The sequence below is a fragment of the Pogona vitticeps genome, chromosome 13 (genome assembly GCF_051106095.1).
Source record: "Pogona vitticeps strain Pit_001003342236 chromosome 13, PviZW2.1, whole genome shotgun sequence".
NCBI classification, from domain to species: Eukaryota; Metazoa; Chordata; class Lepidosauria; order Squamata; family Agamidae; genus Pogona; species Pogona vitticeps.
Window position 1 is genome coordinate 16,106,753 of NC_135795.1, and position 17,442 is coordinate 16,124,194.

A 17,442-nucleotide genomic window follows, 5' to 3' on the forward strand; every position below is an offset into this window, starting at 1 on the left:
GAGTGTTCTTTGCTATGGCACCCCAGCAAATATTGCACTGAGCTAGGCATTGCCATTTCGAGTAAGTTGCTTCTTTGACTTATTCAACAGTAGACTCCAGGAATAACGGACGGTGCCATCATTTTAAAGTTTGCACCTCTTCTTCATTTTCTGTAGTGTACCAAAATGGAGACTGAAAGATTTTACCAGCTATTACTCTGGTCATACCCAACACACCTTTCACTTTAGCAGAGGTCGGAAGGCTGAAGATGATCCACCATAGGAGGTCAAGACAGACCACGGTTTGAAAAGGGATGTAGCAGGATCCAACCCAGCCCTTCAGTAAACCAACAAATATCTTTTCATCTCAAAACAAGGAAGGGAGCAGTACTGTCACCAGCAGCATTTTCTATCATCTGCCTTCCAAACTGCACTGTGTCAATATGTCTTGGCTTGCATTGTTTGAACAAAGTTTAATAATAAACAGATTTAAACAAGCCAGAGAAGAGTAAAGGATGAATGGCTCTCAACGAAGGGGGGGGGGAGAGGAAGCAGAATAGTGCTTGGGTGGTCTAATATATGGTAGGAACTTTAAATGAAGGATCATGAACCCTAAGCCCTCCATGAAATCTGGGGGGGGGGGATTGCTCCTTTCCATGCTACAATGCTCTGGTGTCCTCTGTCTCTTAAAAATGCTTATGACAGCGTTGAATATGTATGTGTGCACGCACATAAGAGGCATCTTTCCACCCTATTCTTTCCTATTCTTACACATAGTTTAAGCTGAACACTCTCAGATTTTTGACTGGCAAGCAAGGTGGATTTGACTTAAATCAAACTGATTTAAGTCACAATTTAATTTTTTTTAAAAAAATCTGCCATTAATGTATGCAAACAGGTCCAGATTTAGCAGCCCGATTCGTAAAGACAGCAATGTTAGAAGGAGCAGGTCAAACCTCTGAATGCCTAAGAGGTTGTTCCCATGACATGCCAATCTTTCCTTGCTGGAAGCCAGATCTGAAGGTTTCAGTGAAGTGAGACAGCCCTTTTGACGCTCCATGGGAACAGCAAAGCACTACGGTCCGGTAGTCTTTCTGTTCATCAGGGCCTCTAGACTGCAGTGGTTGCCAACCTTGGGCCTCCATATGTTCTTGGACTGTAACTCCCAGAAGTCTTCACCACCACCTCTGCTGGCCAGGATTTCTGGGAGTTGAAGTCCAAGAACATCTGGAGGCCCAAGGTTGGGAACCACTGCTCTAGAATATCTCAAGAAAAAAAGACCACTCCCTTAATGCTTTGTTGTTCCCACGGAGCTTAGAAGGCTTCATCCTTGTCCACGCTTTAATGGCCTTCTGCAGAAGCCACCTTGGCAAAGACTGGGTATATGCCCCAAAATGCCTCAATCTGGATTCTTCTGGCAAAAACTATCAGAATTCTAAATGGGGGAATTTCTGCTGAATTCTGGAAGCAATGGTGTGTGTGTGGGGGAAACATCAAATCCCATGCCTCTTGTCTACAGCCCTTATCTATTACACAAGAACAAACAACGACGGGGTGTCATCTAATCTTTCCATTTCCACAGAAGGCATAACAAAAAGACGAGTCTTTCCAGTTGAAGAACAAAGTATGGATTCTTTGAAACAAAATGCATGCCTTAATCGCCAGACACGGTAGTACTTCCAATGACTTGGGCGGAGGAATCTACACACTCGCCTCTCTGCCAGTTTCGGAATAGCAAAAGGCAAACCTGTCTAGAGTCTACTCTGTGAAGGAAAGTAAGAGCAACATCTCCAAAGGAGATTGACTGCATTGGCATCTTTGTGGGATACAGCCGATCAATTTAATTGTTATGTAAATCACACTTGCTACACCATCAACTTTCTCTTAATGGGCCATTCATCATCCCGAAGTTTTCTTTGAAGGAGCCAGATGCTCTCTCTCTCTCAGAGGTCTCTCAGAAGTTTTGGGAAGAAGGAGAAGAAGAAAAAAAAAAACCCAAACACACAAAAACTGCAGAATTACCCTGAACCAAAAGGATAGAGAAATCTCTCAAATTCACAAACCCCTTCTGGTCCTTCTAGGCCTGGAATGACGTTAACTAGCCATTAAATGGATTACCAGTTTGCTGAACAATCACAGGTCAGTGACTCTGAACTACCTGAACACACCCTGCTATTTTGCATGGAGGGGATCCTAATTCTGGACAGGGTCTAACCAATCTAAATTAAGGCAATCTCCGTTTATCTGCAAGCATAGGCAGGCACAAACTTTTCCTCCACAAAACTAGTCAACTACAACACACAAACCAAAAAGCATAGGATTTAGAAGAGGGTACGGAATTCAGGAATCAATGGTTTCTTGAGTGCTAATCCAGCGGTTGATTTTAATGAGTCTTACCTAAATTTGGATTAATAACTGGGTTTAGGCCTCAAGTCTAAATTAGGTAATTCTTGGAATTCAGTTGTCCAAAATTGGGATGAGTGGTGCTTTATTTAACAAATTGAAGCACTGAATGGGTTGTTTGCCTCCCAAGTATACCCCAGGAGACATGATTCTGTTTTAAGGCTATCTTGAAACATACCCTTTGAGACTGCAAAAGAGCTGTTTTCCAAGAGAAAACAAAAACAGGGTTACCTCTGCTGTAGGAGTTGCTTTTTAGCCCTGTTTTGGGATCACAGAGGGTGACAAAAAGATTCTAAAGACCTAGAAGAGCAGAGAAGAGGAGAAGGAACATCTCCTTGCTACCTGCCCAAAAGCTTTCCTCTGCTGCGTTATAGAGATGTTGGGCTCCAGACTGGCTGCCAGCCACAAATCTGAAAGCTTCATCGCTACACAGTGCTGACGGAAGTCTAGACAGTGGAAAGGCCCTTTTCTCTTTGTCTCATCGTAAAGCCTTCACCTGCAGGGCAGGGCAGAGCAGGAGAGTCAACCTCACAGGAAACCTGAATCCATAACCATTAAAAAAAAAAACAACCCTCAAATGCACAGTTACCAGATGGCAGATACTTGGCTCTATGATACTACGAGCAAGAAGGATCGTGGAATTGCTGTAGAGCACAAGCTGAATATGAGCCAACAGGGGGATGTTGCTGCAGAAAAGGCCGATGCTATTTTAGGCTGCTTTAAGAGAAGTATAGTCTCCAAATCCTGTGGGGAGCACTAGCGTTCCTCTGTTCAGCACTGGTTAGTGTCTTATGCCCTGTTCTGGAGACCACACTTCAAGAAGGATGCCAACAAACTGGAACAAGTTGGGCAGCAAGGATGAAAATCCAAGAACCTGGAGGAGACACTAAAGGAACGGGGGCAGGTTTGAGAAAAGAAGACTGAGGAGAGATAGGATAGTACAGTACTTTTCACATTCTTGAAAGGTAGTCCTTCAGAGAAGGGGAAGAATCTCTTCTCAAATCATCCCAGAGAGCAGGACATACAATAATGGGCTCCAGATACAGGAAGCCAGATTTAGGCTGAGTATCAGGAAAAACTTCTTAATTGTTAGAGCAGTACGACATTGGAACCCGTTACCTTGGGAAGGGGTGAGCACTCCAGTGCTGGAGGCATTCTAGAGAAAATTGGATCTGCTTGAACTTGGATTCCTGCCTGGATCAGAGGGAGTGGATTTGATGGTCTTACAAGGGCCCTTCCCACTCTATTTTCTTACGATTCTATGAAGTGCTGTTGTCTAAGAAGCGCTAGATAGCACTCTCAATAAGACGTCTGGAAATGCCGTTCTCTCTAGGACAACAGGCATGTTGTAGTGGCCCTCCCCAGACTGTTTTCACAGCCCTCAACATCCTCCAGGCACTATTCCCCCTTCTGCCCTCCTCGGCGGTCTAAAAATAATGCGAGACAACTCCACGTCCTAAACACTTTAGGGAAGTTGAGCCCAGTGAATATTTCTGGGGAGGGTTCTCTTTTTTTGAGAAAAAGAGATTCTCCTCTGGAGCAGCAGTAGGAAAAGCACAACCTTCCAGATGCTGCCGGCTCTGTCCTAGCAATTCTCACAATTACCTATACAGTGGTGCCTCGCTTGACAACGTTAATCCGTTCCAGCGAAATCGCTGTACAGCAAAATCGTCAAGCGGGGGGGGGGAGAATCCATAGAAACGCATTGAAAACTGCTCAATGCGTTCCAATGGGCTAAATACCTAATCGTCCAGTGAAGATCCTCTATAGGGCGGCCATTTTCCAGTGCCTGTTAAGTGAAAAACCCGTCCTAATCACAGTGGGGAGCCATTTTGCACAGCAGGCGGCCATTCTGAAGCCCGATGAACAGCTGTTTTCAGATTGTTGTAATGCGGAAAATCGGTTCCCGAAGCAGGGAGCCGATCATCATCAAACGAAAATCGCCCATTGAAACATTTTTTGATCGCAAAAACCTCATCGCCAAGTGGATTCGTAGTTTAACAAGGTAATCGTTAAGCGAGGCACCACTGTACTGCCTAGAGCTGATGGGAGTTGTAATCTAAGAACAACATATTCAATGCAACTCTCTTTTTTTTGGTACCAACACTGGAATATTCATTGTAGAATATGCTTCTAAGCCTCTGAATTTTAGTGGGGCTCACAAATATATGGCATGTTTTCATTTTGCCTTGAACACCTCCACCAAGACTTGACCTGGGATAAAAATTAATCGAGGCCTCCAACAGAGGTTTAATGGCATTATACACAAGACAGCCTACCGAAACAATAACTTAGCAGCCACCCTACACATTAATTACTCTGTTCGGGTCTTAAAAAACATTTTAATGCCTAATAAAAGCATGTGTTTCATGCAAAATTAACTGCCATAAGGAATGTGCCAGCACACCTCGATGAACTGTTCCAAACGCCCGTCTTTAAAAAGGAGATTGATGAACAGACGTGTTCACGGGTAATAGAAAACGAACAATCGTAAATGCTCACCCCAGGCTTGAAGGCAGAATTTTAAGCCAACACAACAGGCAAGCAAACCAAAACCAAGGCACACATTCAAATCCAACAAGAAAGACATTTACATGCAGTATTGACTTGCAGCATTGCAGTAAGCCAGACACCAACATAAATCTGAAGCTTCCTCATCGTGCTAGTTTAACGCACAGCGGGCTAAAGTCGTAAAGCATCGAGACAAGGCACTCGAGTTCCCTATATTCCGAGGGCCCCTCTTTTTTCCATGGAATTCCTACGTCGAGCACAGGAAAGAACTGGGGATCTCAGGTAACCGTCCCATATCAATGGGGAATTCATACCAGAATACAGTGGTACCTTGCTAAAAGATGAATCCACATAACAATGACTTTTTGCGATCGCTATAGCGATTCGCAAAACAGTTATTCCTATGGGGGATTTTCGCTGGACGTCGATTAGGTCTGTGCTTCACGAACCGTTTGTTCGCAAGACGACGATTTTTTTGGCTCCGCAAAATGGCTGCCCTGTGTTTTCTGGACCCATGCTTCGCAGGGCAGCCATTTTTACAGCTGATTGACGCTCGCAAAATGGCTTCCCTATGGGCGATCTTCGATGGATGACGAGGTATTTTAGTTATTTATTTATTTATTTATTTATTTATTTATTTATTTATTTATTTATTTATTTATTTATTGTATTTATACCCCGCCTATCTAGTCATTGCGACCACTCTAGGTGGGTTTCAATGCATTCCAATGGGGAAACAGATTTCGCATGACGATGATTTCGCTAAACAGTGATTTTCACGGGACGGATTGTCGTCGTCATGCAGGGCACCACTGTATATCCAAATTGCCCTGTGGTTGCCAACTGGGGAAGCAGGTAATGAATCAGAGACAGGTTGGACATTTTTTCCCTTTAGGAATATTGATCTATTTCACATTATTGTCTTGATCAGTAATCCTGAGTCACCCTGGTTGGCTTGTTCAACTCAGTCATTGCGGATTTAAAAAGCAAACCCTAAATCCAGTTGCGTTTTTAGACTCAAAGAATTACAGGGCTGCAAGGAAACCATTTTCATTTATATTTTATTTAAAATATGTTTGCCATGCCTTGCTTCTTCAGGAGGTCTCGAGGTAGCTTACATCGTTAAAAGACAGTGTTTCGAGCTAAAAAAGAGTAAATACTAAAAAAAGACCAAACCAACACCACACTAAAAGACAGGGAACAAAAGCAAGGCCAAAAACACATGAAAAGCAATAGGGCAATTTAAAATCCCAAATCAGCTTCACTTTTGTAGCTTTATTATGATCATTACTGCTTGATTTCTCGTTATTTATTGATTTCCGAGAAATCTCTAACCGTACCCTGTTAAGGATTTCTATAAAAGATTACTGAAAGTTGGAGGAAAGGAATAACCCCCCTCCCAGGGTGGTGGTGGTGCTCTTTCCAGCTCATATTAACTGGGCAAATCCATTGATTTCAATGGGACACACACCCAACAGCAGCTTCCTGGCGTTCCCTTGTCCAACAGACAAGCCATAAAGAAGGTGGAGAAGGAGAAACATTCCTGATGCTCCCCAGCTCACATGTTGAGTTTTCTCAAGCCACAGATGCCACATTTCCACTCTGAACCAGAGACGGGAAGCTGGCTGCTCTACCTCGGTGCAGCTTTGGGCCAAACAAGGAGGGTTGTGTTGGGAAATCTCAGAAGGACACACATGGCACCCCTCGGGCTCGGCAAAGGCAGAAGACGCAGATCCCGCTGGCTCCAAGACTTGGCAGGAAGGGCCAGAGGTTGGCCAGCGCGCACCATCAGGTGGTTGGATGTGGCGCTGGGCATCTGGAGGGACCCATCCCAGCATAAACAAAACCAGCCAGAAATGGCTGCCCAGTTTCTAAAAACGAGTCAGCCACAAGCTAAGGGCCTCCTTCCTCCCACCCCACAGCATATTCCAAAAGCTGGCTTCTTTAATCCTTGTCATTTCCAGCAACCGTGAAAAAGGTAAATAACCGGAGTCCCCCCCCCCCGCTAGACTGGGCCAAAACTTTTATTTAAATCAGGATATTATTTCTCGGTGGCAGGGCCAGGCAGATGCTACTCGGAACCAACCTGGCAGGCACCTTCTCTCGCTGTCCCTATTCAGAGACAAGACTACAAGTTGAAATGGATGTCCCTTGATGTTCTTCTAACAAAGAGGAATCGACAATTAATCCCTCAAGGTTGTTATATCGTCTGAAGGGTTCTTTCTTTTAAAGACTTCCCAGTTCTACAAACACACTTAAAAAAAACAACAACTTAGTAGGCAATAGTCGAAAAACATACAGTATCTGCAAACATTTTACAACCTGGAAGAAACCTTATTTGGTCAGAGAGGATACAGTTGCTGGGCAATCTATTCCAACCCCACCCGGTCCCCATCAATAAAAAAGTGGAGCTTTCTCAAATCACTGTTGCTGAACAGTCATGAATTTTAGGGAGTAGGACTTGCTTAAAGGTAAAGGTAAAGGTTCCCCTTGACAATTTTTGTCCAGTCGTGTTCAACTCTAGGGGACGGTGCTCATCCCCGTTTCCAAGCTATAGAGCCATCGTTTTTGTCCGAAGACAATCTTCCGTGGTCACATGGCCAGTGCGACTTAGACACGGAACGCTGTTACCTTCCCACCAAGGTGGTCCCTATTGATCTACTTGCATTTGCTTGCTTTCGAACCGCTAGGTTGGCGGGAGCTGGGACAAGCGACGGGAGCTCACTCCGTCGTGTGGATTCGATCTTACGACTGCTTGGTCTTCTGACCCTGCAGCACAGAGGCTTCTGCGGTTTATCCCGCAGCGCCACCACATCCCCTAGGACTTGCTTACCGATATTTATTATATCATTTCTAACCTGCTTTGTTATCTACAGATCTCAAATCATAGCCAAAGAACCTGAAACAAACCCAACCGATTTAAAACAGTTTTAAGCAAACAAACCGACACCCAACACAAGAAGTTAGCAAGCTATGTGAACGCTACGTTGATTGGCCTAATAAAAATTAGTGCCCTTGTATAGATTTCAGAGTTGTCCCTACAACCAACATAGCGACCAGTGCCTTTTAAAAATTTTTTAATGTAGTTCTGATTTCTCCGAGTCAGGAATCTGCTGCAGCCTTAGACCAATCCTCAACTTTATTTTTTAAAAATATTAAAATAAAATGGGTGTGGGATATTGTCAAGCAAAGAGATAATGAAATGATAGGAAGCTTCTAGATGCAAATATAAACAACTGTTTGGCTAAACATGTATTTCTGAAGTATAAACTCTGCAATGACGTATCAGCTCCCTTGGTTTATCTTTGAAGAGGAATAATTCTCTTCTAATACAGTTTAAAAACAATTGAGTAGCTTCTTCCCACCCATCTTGGATGAAGATCCCATTGTACGTTCCATAGGGCAGAGATCTGCCTTCTTTGTTTATGTGGCTCTAATAAAGCACCAGTGCATTGGTGAAGATTTATTCTGAGAATTAACAAGTAATAATTGATACAGACCAAATGCAAATACAAAAAAAAAGTTTAAATGGGTTGAATCTTTTAAGAAACAATCCAGCCAAAGGTAAGCACTTATGGTGTCTCACTGACATCACGGAAGAGGCAAGCGAAGGTGACCCAAAACTATGGAGTAATTTAGTAATAAGAATTGCGTGCTGTGTTCTCGAACTGTGGTCCCCAGATGTTATTGGACTGCAGTTCCCATAAGCCTTCACCACTTGCCACGCTGGCCAGGATTGCCAGGAGCCGCCGTCCAGTCTAGTCAATTCTGACTTTCAAAGTTTCCTAGCTAGAGAATGGTCAGAAGTGGTTCAACATTCTCTTCTTCTGGGGTGCCCTGGGACTGGGCAGCTTGCCCAAGGCTACGTAGGCTGGTTTTTCTGGGAAGCCCAGTAGGGAAATGAACTCCCAGCTACTTGCTCTGCAGCTAGAAACTGAGCTGTCCAGTCAACATGATTTAGGCAGGAAAATAAACCCTGCCTAAATTATGCGACACGTTGGTTTTCCTGAATGTGATGCTTAGCCACAAAAAGAATACCCAGAGCAATCTTAAAATAAGCAAAGGTCTTTTCATGCCTCCAGTTGAGCTTATCCTGTGTAGCAAGTGATAGAACGCAACACGAAAAGCAAAACATGAAAAAGAAGGTCGGTAGAGAGCATTTCAGAAACAGCACTCGTTTTGTGTCGTGGTTATGGGTTACGTACTGTCAGCGTACAGTACTTTCTCAGAGAATAGAGTCTACTGTTCTCTCTGAGCACACATACATATCCTGATAATATCTTTTTAACCGCAAGGAGAGAGAGAGTCCAAGCGGCTGGTGAGGTCATCACAACACAACAAAGCAGAAGTCGTGTCACAAGAGTGCCTTCGAACCACTCGACTAGGCCTTGCGCCTTCCAAGGTGACGGTTGGTTAGGCTGGATTTGTCACAGACATCCTTTTAAAACTCAAAACTTTGGATTCGATTTCTGCTCGATCAGACAGGGGCAGAGTACAAGCACGGGAAAAGTCCAGCTAGCTCACCCTCTGACCATGCTTAACTCGACATCCTGCTTCCTACAGCTCCCAGCCAAAGCTCCCAGCTTGCAAGCTGAGCATAAAAGCAAAACATTCCGCCATCCTGCCAAAAGGACAAGACTTTATGGTGAGTTACCGTACTTTCAGAACAAAACCAAACCAAGCCAACACAGAGAAAGATATCTCTGGTGAACCTATAGCATGGAAAGATGTGGAGTCTTTCCTTCAGTATTTCTCCTTAAATGGGTTAGAAAAACAGTCCGTGTTGCTACAACGCTGCATGTACACGCAACGCTCACGCCATACTTTCCATGCGCTCCCTTCTCTCGGGGAAGACAAATAACAAAAAACTTCCTTTTTTTAAAAAAGCACTGACTCTCTGGATGGATTAACCTACAGCCAGCCATGTAGATGTCTCTGTTGGTAGGCCTGAACCCTGCCCGGTATGCCGTAAAGAAAGCAAGAAAATCTGGAACTGTTTACCTGGAAGAAAACTAGAGGACAAATTCCATTTCTGGAAGGGGAGAGAAAAAAAGACTGGGGAGGAGGAGTTTCATCACCCTTTTCACGGGAGTTTATTTACTCTGCTCACAAGCAGGGGTTGAAGAAAGCATTTTTATTGTTCCGGGGTGCCAAGCAGCAGCACAGAAATCAGCAAATGAACCTCTCCTCTTTAAAAGGAGAAAGGATCTGTTTCCACCTTAAAAGAAGAAGGGGGGAAAAAAGCAGAGGCTTCTGGTTTTGTCCTCTTTTATTTCCATGGCTGACGGCTCAGTAAAGGAAGCAACTCGTAGGCCCAGGAGGGGGAAAAATGTACACAAAACTAAACCGAGAGCTTATGGGAAAAGGACGGGAACGCAGCCACCAGGCTCCGAGGAATAAGGGGGGAAGAAGGGAGTGGGATGGTTTTACAAGGAGAAATTAATTACTCCACCACAGGCCTACTAAAAAGAAGTTTTTTTCAAAGCCCGTATGCTGGAGAGAAAGCAAGCAGCTGGGGAATTCACCGCTAAATTACCCAACGCAGGAAAACAGCCCAGAGAGAAAACATGATTTTGGGAAAAATAAAATTCTTCTGTAAAAGAGGAAACCGATATGCAAAACAGGTTGTGCCTAAAAGAGGGACACCCGTAGGCGCTAAAAGATGCTCTGTATTAGACCCTCCGTCTCACCTTCGATTGCCAAATTTCACAACTGGAAATGCAGCATCTCTAAACCGCAGGTATGGTAAGAAACTATCCGCAGAGTGACGTTCGTGCTATGTGCATTAAAACTGCTTCTGACTTATGGCAAACTGACAGGCGTCCTAAATATTCGGTGAGGTGTTGCAAGAATGGGGTACCCTTGCCACCCCTACCCGCCCCCATGAATTTCCATGGCTGAGCAGAGATTTGAACTCAGAGCTCGCAAGTCCTAGTTTGACACTCAACCCACTACAATATTTGGGCTACAAATGATGGCGCAGAAGAAGACTGCTTTACAGACGCACATCTTCTGTTGCTCCTCTTCATCTGCTGGAGGGCTCAGCGGTTCAGGTCTCCGGCTGTGAAGCCAGAGGTTGGGAGTTCGATTCCCCGCTGGGGCATCCTTGTCAGGGGCTGGACTCTTATGACACACAGAGTCCCTTCCAGCTCTGCAGTTCTAAGAGGATGATGATGATTACACAATAGTCATCATCTGAACCTCCTTTAGCTCGACTTCAATGTTGGAAAACTCTATTTCAGCCATTTTTTTGAACAGGCTTTAACTGCCGTTAGCCTCTGCCAAGCCCTTGTTTGAACACCACTGGATTTTGGTACCTTAACTAGCTATCTATTACACTATCAAGTTTTTTTTTAATGATTATTGTTCATGCCACTTAAGATGAACTATCTGTTCCTAGTAGACAGAAGAAGTAACCTTAACAATTATTTTAGAAAAGCCACGGCAATAGGCCAGCATTGTAATGGGATGATGATTGTGAACATTTAATGAGAAGAGCACAGCGTGGCTGGAAGGGGGGGGGAGAAAGGTAAAATAGGGGCCTGGTTGGGCTGCTTTCGCTCATGGGGCAGCCTGACCGTTATGGGGCACCCAAGAAAAGCCCCATTCCTTTGCTTTCACCAGGGACCCTGCGCCGACCCTCTTCTTCAAGCCGCCAGAGGCAGGAGGACTCTTAGCAAGATCCTCAAGAGAAAGGAAAGGAAGATATGATGCAATGAGACCCGACACAGAGCAAGAAGCAGAGATTTCTGACCAGACAGGTGGACCTGGCAACCCAACCCTACTAGGAGAAAGAAAAATGCCACCCGGGGACGGCCGATTCTCGCGCGCCAAATGAACTTTCTCCACGAGATCAGAGCAGGCGGCCCACGCTCTTCCGTAGTCCCCCTTCCGGCGACGGACGGGGTCTCCGGCAATCTTTATCCTCTGCAACCCCCCCCCCAGCAGCCTCAAGATAGTTGAGCAGCTGTTGCTCCCCTTCCGTCTGCGGGATGCCTTCCCTCCTCCCACACAACCTGACAACCCACAGGAATGCCTCTTTCCAAAACAGACAAGGCCTCTGTTCCCCAAGGAGCCGGAGGGATCCCTCCGGACGACCACACGGCCTGGGGGGGGGGGGGGGGAAGAAGCCTATTCTAGTCCTTTAAACCAATAACGCTCTGCGGGGGGGTTAAGGAAGAAATGGTTCCCCCGCATCTTCCACAGGGATCCTTTCCCTTTCCAAATTCATGCGGTTCAAAATGCAAGAAAGGGAGATATATATTTTAAAAGCACACACAAAACCAGGTCTCTTTCAATCAGTTCTGCTGAAAAACCATCTCCTTCCGACTCCTCCCGTCAATGAAACGAGTTCTGATAACAATTGTGTAACTTCACTGATTTCTAACTGTGATGGGTTTTTACCTTCTCTCCCCATCTTCCTATAAGCTCGACATCAAGCGCGGTGGTGTGGTCTTAATTTATTCAATTTATTATTATTATTTTATTTTTTTGGACTTATTTTATTTTTTTGGAATTTAGCTTTATTTGTATAATCTTCCATCTCTCAAGCAGTCTTGAAAAGATTCTAGGAATTGGTTTCTTTGAAAAAGAAAAATTCTCCAGCTCTCACTTCATCCTCACGATCATTTTTTTTTTTTGGTATCTACCTCCATTTCCCACTTTACAATTCCCCCACCTCACATATTTTCTCCCTCCTCTCAGGATAGGATAGTTTACATCCTTCTTTCATGGACCATTCCTCTCATCAAAGATTGTCACTGGATCAGAAGCTTACTTGCTAACATCTGGAACCCCTGAGATTGAGTCGGGGCTTGGAAACTACATCTCCCAGAATTCTCCCGGCTGGGGCACCTTGGGAGCTACAGGGCGAAAGGAGGAAACTTCCATAGCTCTGCCCAAAGCCAGAAAATATGTGAGTTAAAGATGCCACTTTTCCTACTACTCAAGAGAGCTTGCTATTAATTCTGCTCATGTAAACCTTCGAAGCAAGCTTTTAAAACGAAGAAAGAAAGAAATCCAAAACAGAATGGAAAAATTTCGCCCTGCAAGGCCAATTCTCTCCATATATAGAATAACCACCAACAGCCCCACACACCTCAGAGTGGAGGGACCCCTAATTTAAGCAAGATTGAGTGCCTAAAGATTTCCAAAATGTTAAGCAGCGCTTAGCAACAACAATTACACATACAGACACACACACCCCACAAGACTACTCACAGGGGTAGAATTTCCACCAGCGTTTCCCCTCCCACAAATTCTTGCAAACAATTAACAGCAAGCAAAAAAACAAAAACTATAACTAAGGGTGTCCACTTCATCATCAGGGTTGTTCTAAGCACATGTTGCTTTTTGTGCATGAGTGGAAGTTTCTACCCCTTTCTGCTTTTTTTTCCTTTCAGTTGCAATCAAGGCCCAGAACGTGGGTCGGAAAGGGGGAAAAGAGCGCTTTGGAGCATGCGCAAAAGGCAGGAGGAAGCACAGCTGAGATGGGCAAACTGGTGATGCTCCAGAGGCATTAAAAAGATGCCTGAAATCGGAGACGCTCACGAAAGCGGACACTGAAATAAGCGTGTTATTCATCCGTATCTTGGCACAATACTCTTGTTTCGTTTTGGCTCTTGCATTTTAAAAAAATCAAACAAACAAACAACAACAACAAAACTACAATACAGGAAGGTTTAATGCAGTAGCCAATAATGGCAATTTTCCAGTTCTTCCCAGAGGAACTCTGAATCTGTCACCATTGAGTCATCGCAACTAAAAGCTCCACTATTTATTTATGCTGCTCCCAGAGGTGAGAAAGCTGAGCTGTCAGGGAGACAAACTTGGAGCTCCAGGACCCGTTTTATTTGATTAATTAACAGATGACTTCGAACGAGAAATCAGACCAAGACAAAAAGGGCTCCAAGATACTCATTTTTCGGGATCTCATCCTGCTCCTCGTCGGTTGGACTAGGGCTTTCAAGACGCACACCTTCACGTCACCCCTTGAAGATTTAATTTTTCCACTTTCAAAGTTGGGAGTTCGCCTCATTTTTCTCCCAGCCGCTCCCGGATATGATTAATTTTATTTATTTAAAATATTTACGGATCCAAGGCAGCGCACAGCATTAAAAGAAACAAAGTTTAAAGGTAAATAATACATGATTACAGCATTTTTTTAAAAAAAAGTGTTAAACAGAGATCATATTCATAAAAAAAAGCAATATGAGAAGCTCAAGGAAAAAAATCCCATTGGTCAACGAATCATTTAAACTGACTTGCCTAAAGGGGAAGGTCTTGGCCTGCTTGTAGAAGGACAGCAAAGATGGGGCCTGGCTTGGCCTCCAGTGGGAGGGAGTTCCACCGTCCGGGAGCAGCCACAGAGAAGGCCCTTCTCTCTCTCTCTCTCTCTCTCTCTCTCTCTCTCTCTCTCTCTCTCGTATCCCCACCAGACACACTTGTGAAGGTGGTGGAACGGAGAGAAAGCTAAACACCCCACTAGGAGGTCCTTCTCTGGCATTCCGTTCATTCCCGGGTCCATCTTCAAAGACCCCCCCCCCAACTCAACAGAGTCCCACCCCTATGTAATGGGTGCGAATCTTCCCTGCCAAAAAGCCTACAGGGTTCCCTTCAGGACCGGCATCCGATTTAGGGTACACAACACCCAAACACCGGTCTCCTTCCAATTGGGTTCCCTTTCTCAAGACCATAAATGCCCACACAAGATTTCTGCACACACACACACGCCAAGCAGGCATGCCTGCATCTTCACACATCCACGTGAGCGACATCGGTGTGGATTTGCCCCATCTGGGGGTGCCCTCCCTCCCTCCCTCCCCCCCCGAATGATCCTTCAACCCCTCCATAGGGGTCTTCCTGGCTCAATAAACCCTCGTCCCCCTGCCCACACAGGAAACCCCAGCATCCTTGGTGGTGGGCCCTCCTCCGTCTGCACTCCACTTTGTCTTAGCCTGGTTAAAGCCACGTGCTCCGTGTCTCAAAGGGGCGGCCCCACCACCAAACCCGACGTGGCGGCTGTCGAGCAAGCCGTTCTTAAGACCTGGGGAACTCACCGAGACTCCCTTTCCTGAAGCCACCGGTGGCTCTGCCACTCTGCAGGTGTGGATTTCCAGCACCACGCCAGGCGCCCCCCCCCCACGCCGACTGGGCCACAAAGACCCATCAAGCCCACGTGGGAGCTCTTTCAAAGACCATCATCATCCAGCCCACAGCTGTGCTTCCTCTTGAGTCAGCCCCCTTTCCATCTCAGCCCCCCCCACCGGGCCCTTCTGGGCCCCACCAAGCCACGCTCGGATTTCCCTGTCAAAACCCCACTGCCACCTTTAAATAGAGGGGGGTGGCCCCCGCATTCAGAAAACCTGTTAAACCTGGGGCTGACGTTGCTGGACTCCAGTTCCCATCAGCCCTATAGAATGCAGTGGCGGGCACTGTCACCTGCCAGTGGCAAAGGAGGATAGGAAGTGTAGTCCACCCACAGGGTTGAGTCTGAAGCCCCCTGGGTTTGCCGGATTGCATCTCTCAGCAGGCCCATGGCAAGGATGATGGGAACTAATACTCCACCCACAGGAGAAAATGCAATAAATAAAAATATTAAATAATATAAAATGACAGGCCTTCTAAGCACACTGGGGAGAGAGAGAGGCTTTGTCTCCCAGGTGTTTCTGGCTGGCAACTCCTATCGACCCTACAGGGAAGGCTGATGGGAACTGTAGTCACCCAGGAAGAATGGTAGTGCACAAAAAAACCCAACGGGGCGTTTTCTGGCTGGACTGCGCCTCCCCCTCACTGGGCTGGGGAGGAGGAGGAGGGCACTACCAGTGGGGCAAGGATGATGGGCAGTGTAGTCCTTACCAGTGGGGCATGGATGATGGGCAGTGTAGTCCTTACCAGTGGGGCAAGGATGACGGGCAGTGTAGCCCTTACCAGAGGGGCAAGGATGACGGGCAGTGTAGTCCTTACCGGTGGGGCAAGGATGACGGGCAGTGTAGTCCCCGACGTCGGGCCCGGATAGCAGGAGTCGAAGAGGGGCCTTCTTTCCCACCCCCACCCCCCGACCCCTTTCCCGGGCTGACACGTGTTCACCGCCTTCCTTTTCCCCCCCCCCGCGCGCGCGTCCCCACGTGCGCCCCCTCCCCCGTCTCTCTCTCTCTCCTCTACTCACTGGGGGGGCAGCTGGAGCGGGGCCGCGTCCCTCCGCTGGAAGGCCCCGTCGACGAAGACGCCGTTCTTCCCCAGGCAGCGCAGGTAGAAGTGCGGGGCGCGGAAGGCGAGCTCGAGGTGGCGCCGCGAGATGAAGCTGGAGGGCCCCATGTGCACGTCCACCGAGCCCTGCGAGGAGTGGCGCCCGATGGTCACCGCCGGGCGCCGCATCAGGAACTCGAAGTCCCGGCCCTGCAGGCGGGCCAGCGGCGGGGCAGCCTCGGGCGGCAAGGGCGGCAAGGGCGGCGGCGGGGGAGCCTCCGAGGAGGAGGAGGAGGAGGACGGGCCCCCCGAGGACGGGGACGCCATCGCCAGGGCCATCATCGTGGCCGCCGCCGCCGCCGCCGCCACCACCCGCGGGGCCCCTGAGCCGGCCGCCCCCGCCGCCTCCTCCGAGGCCTCCTCCGAAGGGAGCGGCGGCGGGACGGAGGCGGCGGCGGCGGGGCTGCAGGGCGCCGAGCGCAGCGCCAGCAAGGCCCGCGCCCCGCTCCGGTCCTCGCCCGCTTCGGCCATCTTCCCACGACCGCCCCCCCCCGCGACCGACCGACCGACCGCCCCGGCGTGCAGGAGCGGCAGCCACCGACGACACCGCCGGCCGGCCCCTCTTTCGCTCGCTCTCTCCGGGGCGGGGCGGAGAAGGACGGCCCGGCCCGCTTCGCTTCCCCTTCCCTTCCACACGACGCACACACACGACGCTGCTGCTCTCTTTTCTCTCCACGCCGGCCTTTTCTTTCTCTCCCCCAACCCCCCCCCCCCGTGTTTCGTGCTCTTTGCCCTTCTGCGGGGGTGTCAACACGTGTCTGCGCGCCCCCACGTGCCCGAAACTGCGCAGCACGGCGGGGAGGTGGGGAAGAGAAGGGAATGAACGCACCCCCTGGGGAAAGGGGGAAATACACCCTACGTGCGGGGAAACTCGGGCGGAGATTTAAAATGGGGGGGTGGGGTGGGGGGTGGCATGGACACAACTCGGGTTGGGTGCTGCGTTTGTTGTTTCGGCCTTCCGGGTTGACCTGGTTGGGGGGGGAGCAAATACACACGAGCCACACTTCCCGCCCCCTTCCCCACCCCCATCCAAAACACCGATCCTGGCAGAAAGGGAGGAGAGGAGAGGGTGGGTCGTGTGAACGCCGGCGGCGCCCGCCCCCTAGCCGTGGAGAGGCGTCAGGGCGCTTTGGCCTTTGGCACGGGAAGACGGGGACGGGCTGAGGCAGCGGAAACACGTGTCTGCTCTTCTGCAACCCCTACCGTTGGAATGCAGGAGGAGGTGCGTGTCTGAATGCAAACACGTCTTTCTGTGCTTTCCTTTCCCCCGTTTAACGGCGACCTTCGTTTGAAGAGATTTGA

General features: G+C 47.9%; 1 protein-coding gene across 3 annotated transcripts in view; it reads right to left on the minus strand.

Moving 5' to 3' along the window:
- The window catches only part of FOXK1 (forkhead box K1), a 54,951-nt gene extending 37,932 nt beyond the window's left edge, over positions 1–17,019 (minus strand). Inside the window, exon 1 of one of the 3 annotated variants that reach the window (XM_072982749.2) lies at positions 16,061–17,019. In XM_072982749.2, the coding sequence (XP_072838850.2) occupies positions 16,061–16,611 (551 nt within the window). In that variant the 5' untranslated portion in view covers positions 16,612–17,019. The remainder of the gene's footprint in view (positions 1–16,060) is intronic. The other 2 variants (XM_072982751.2, XM_072982752.2) reach the window with 2 other exon arrangements.
- Positions 17,020–17,442: the final 423 nt, after the last annotated feature.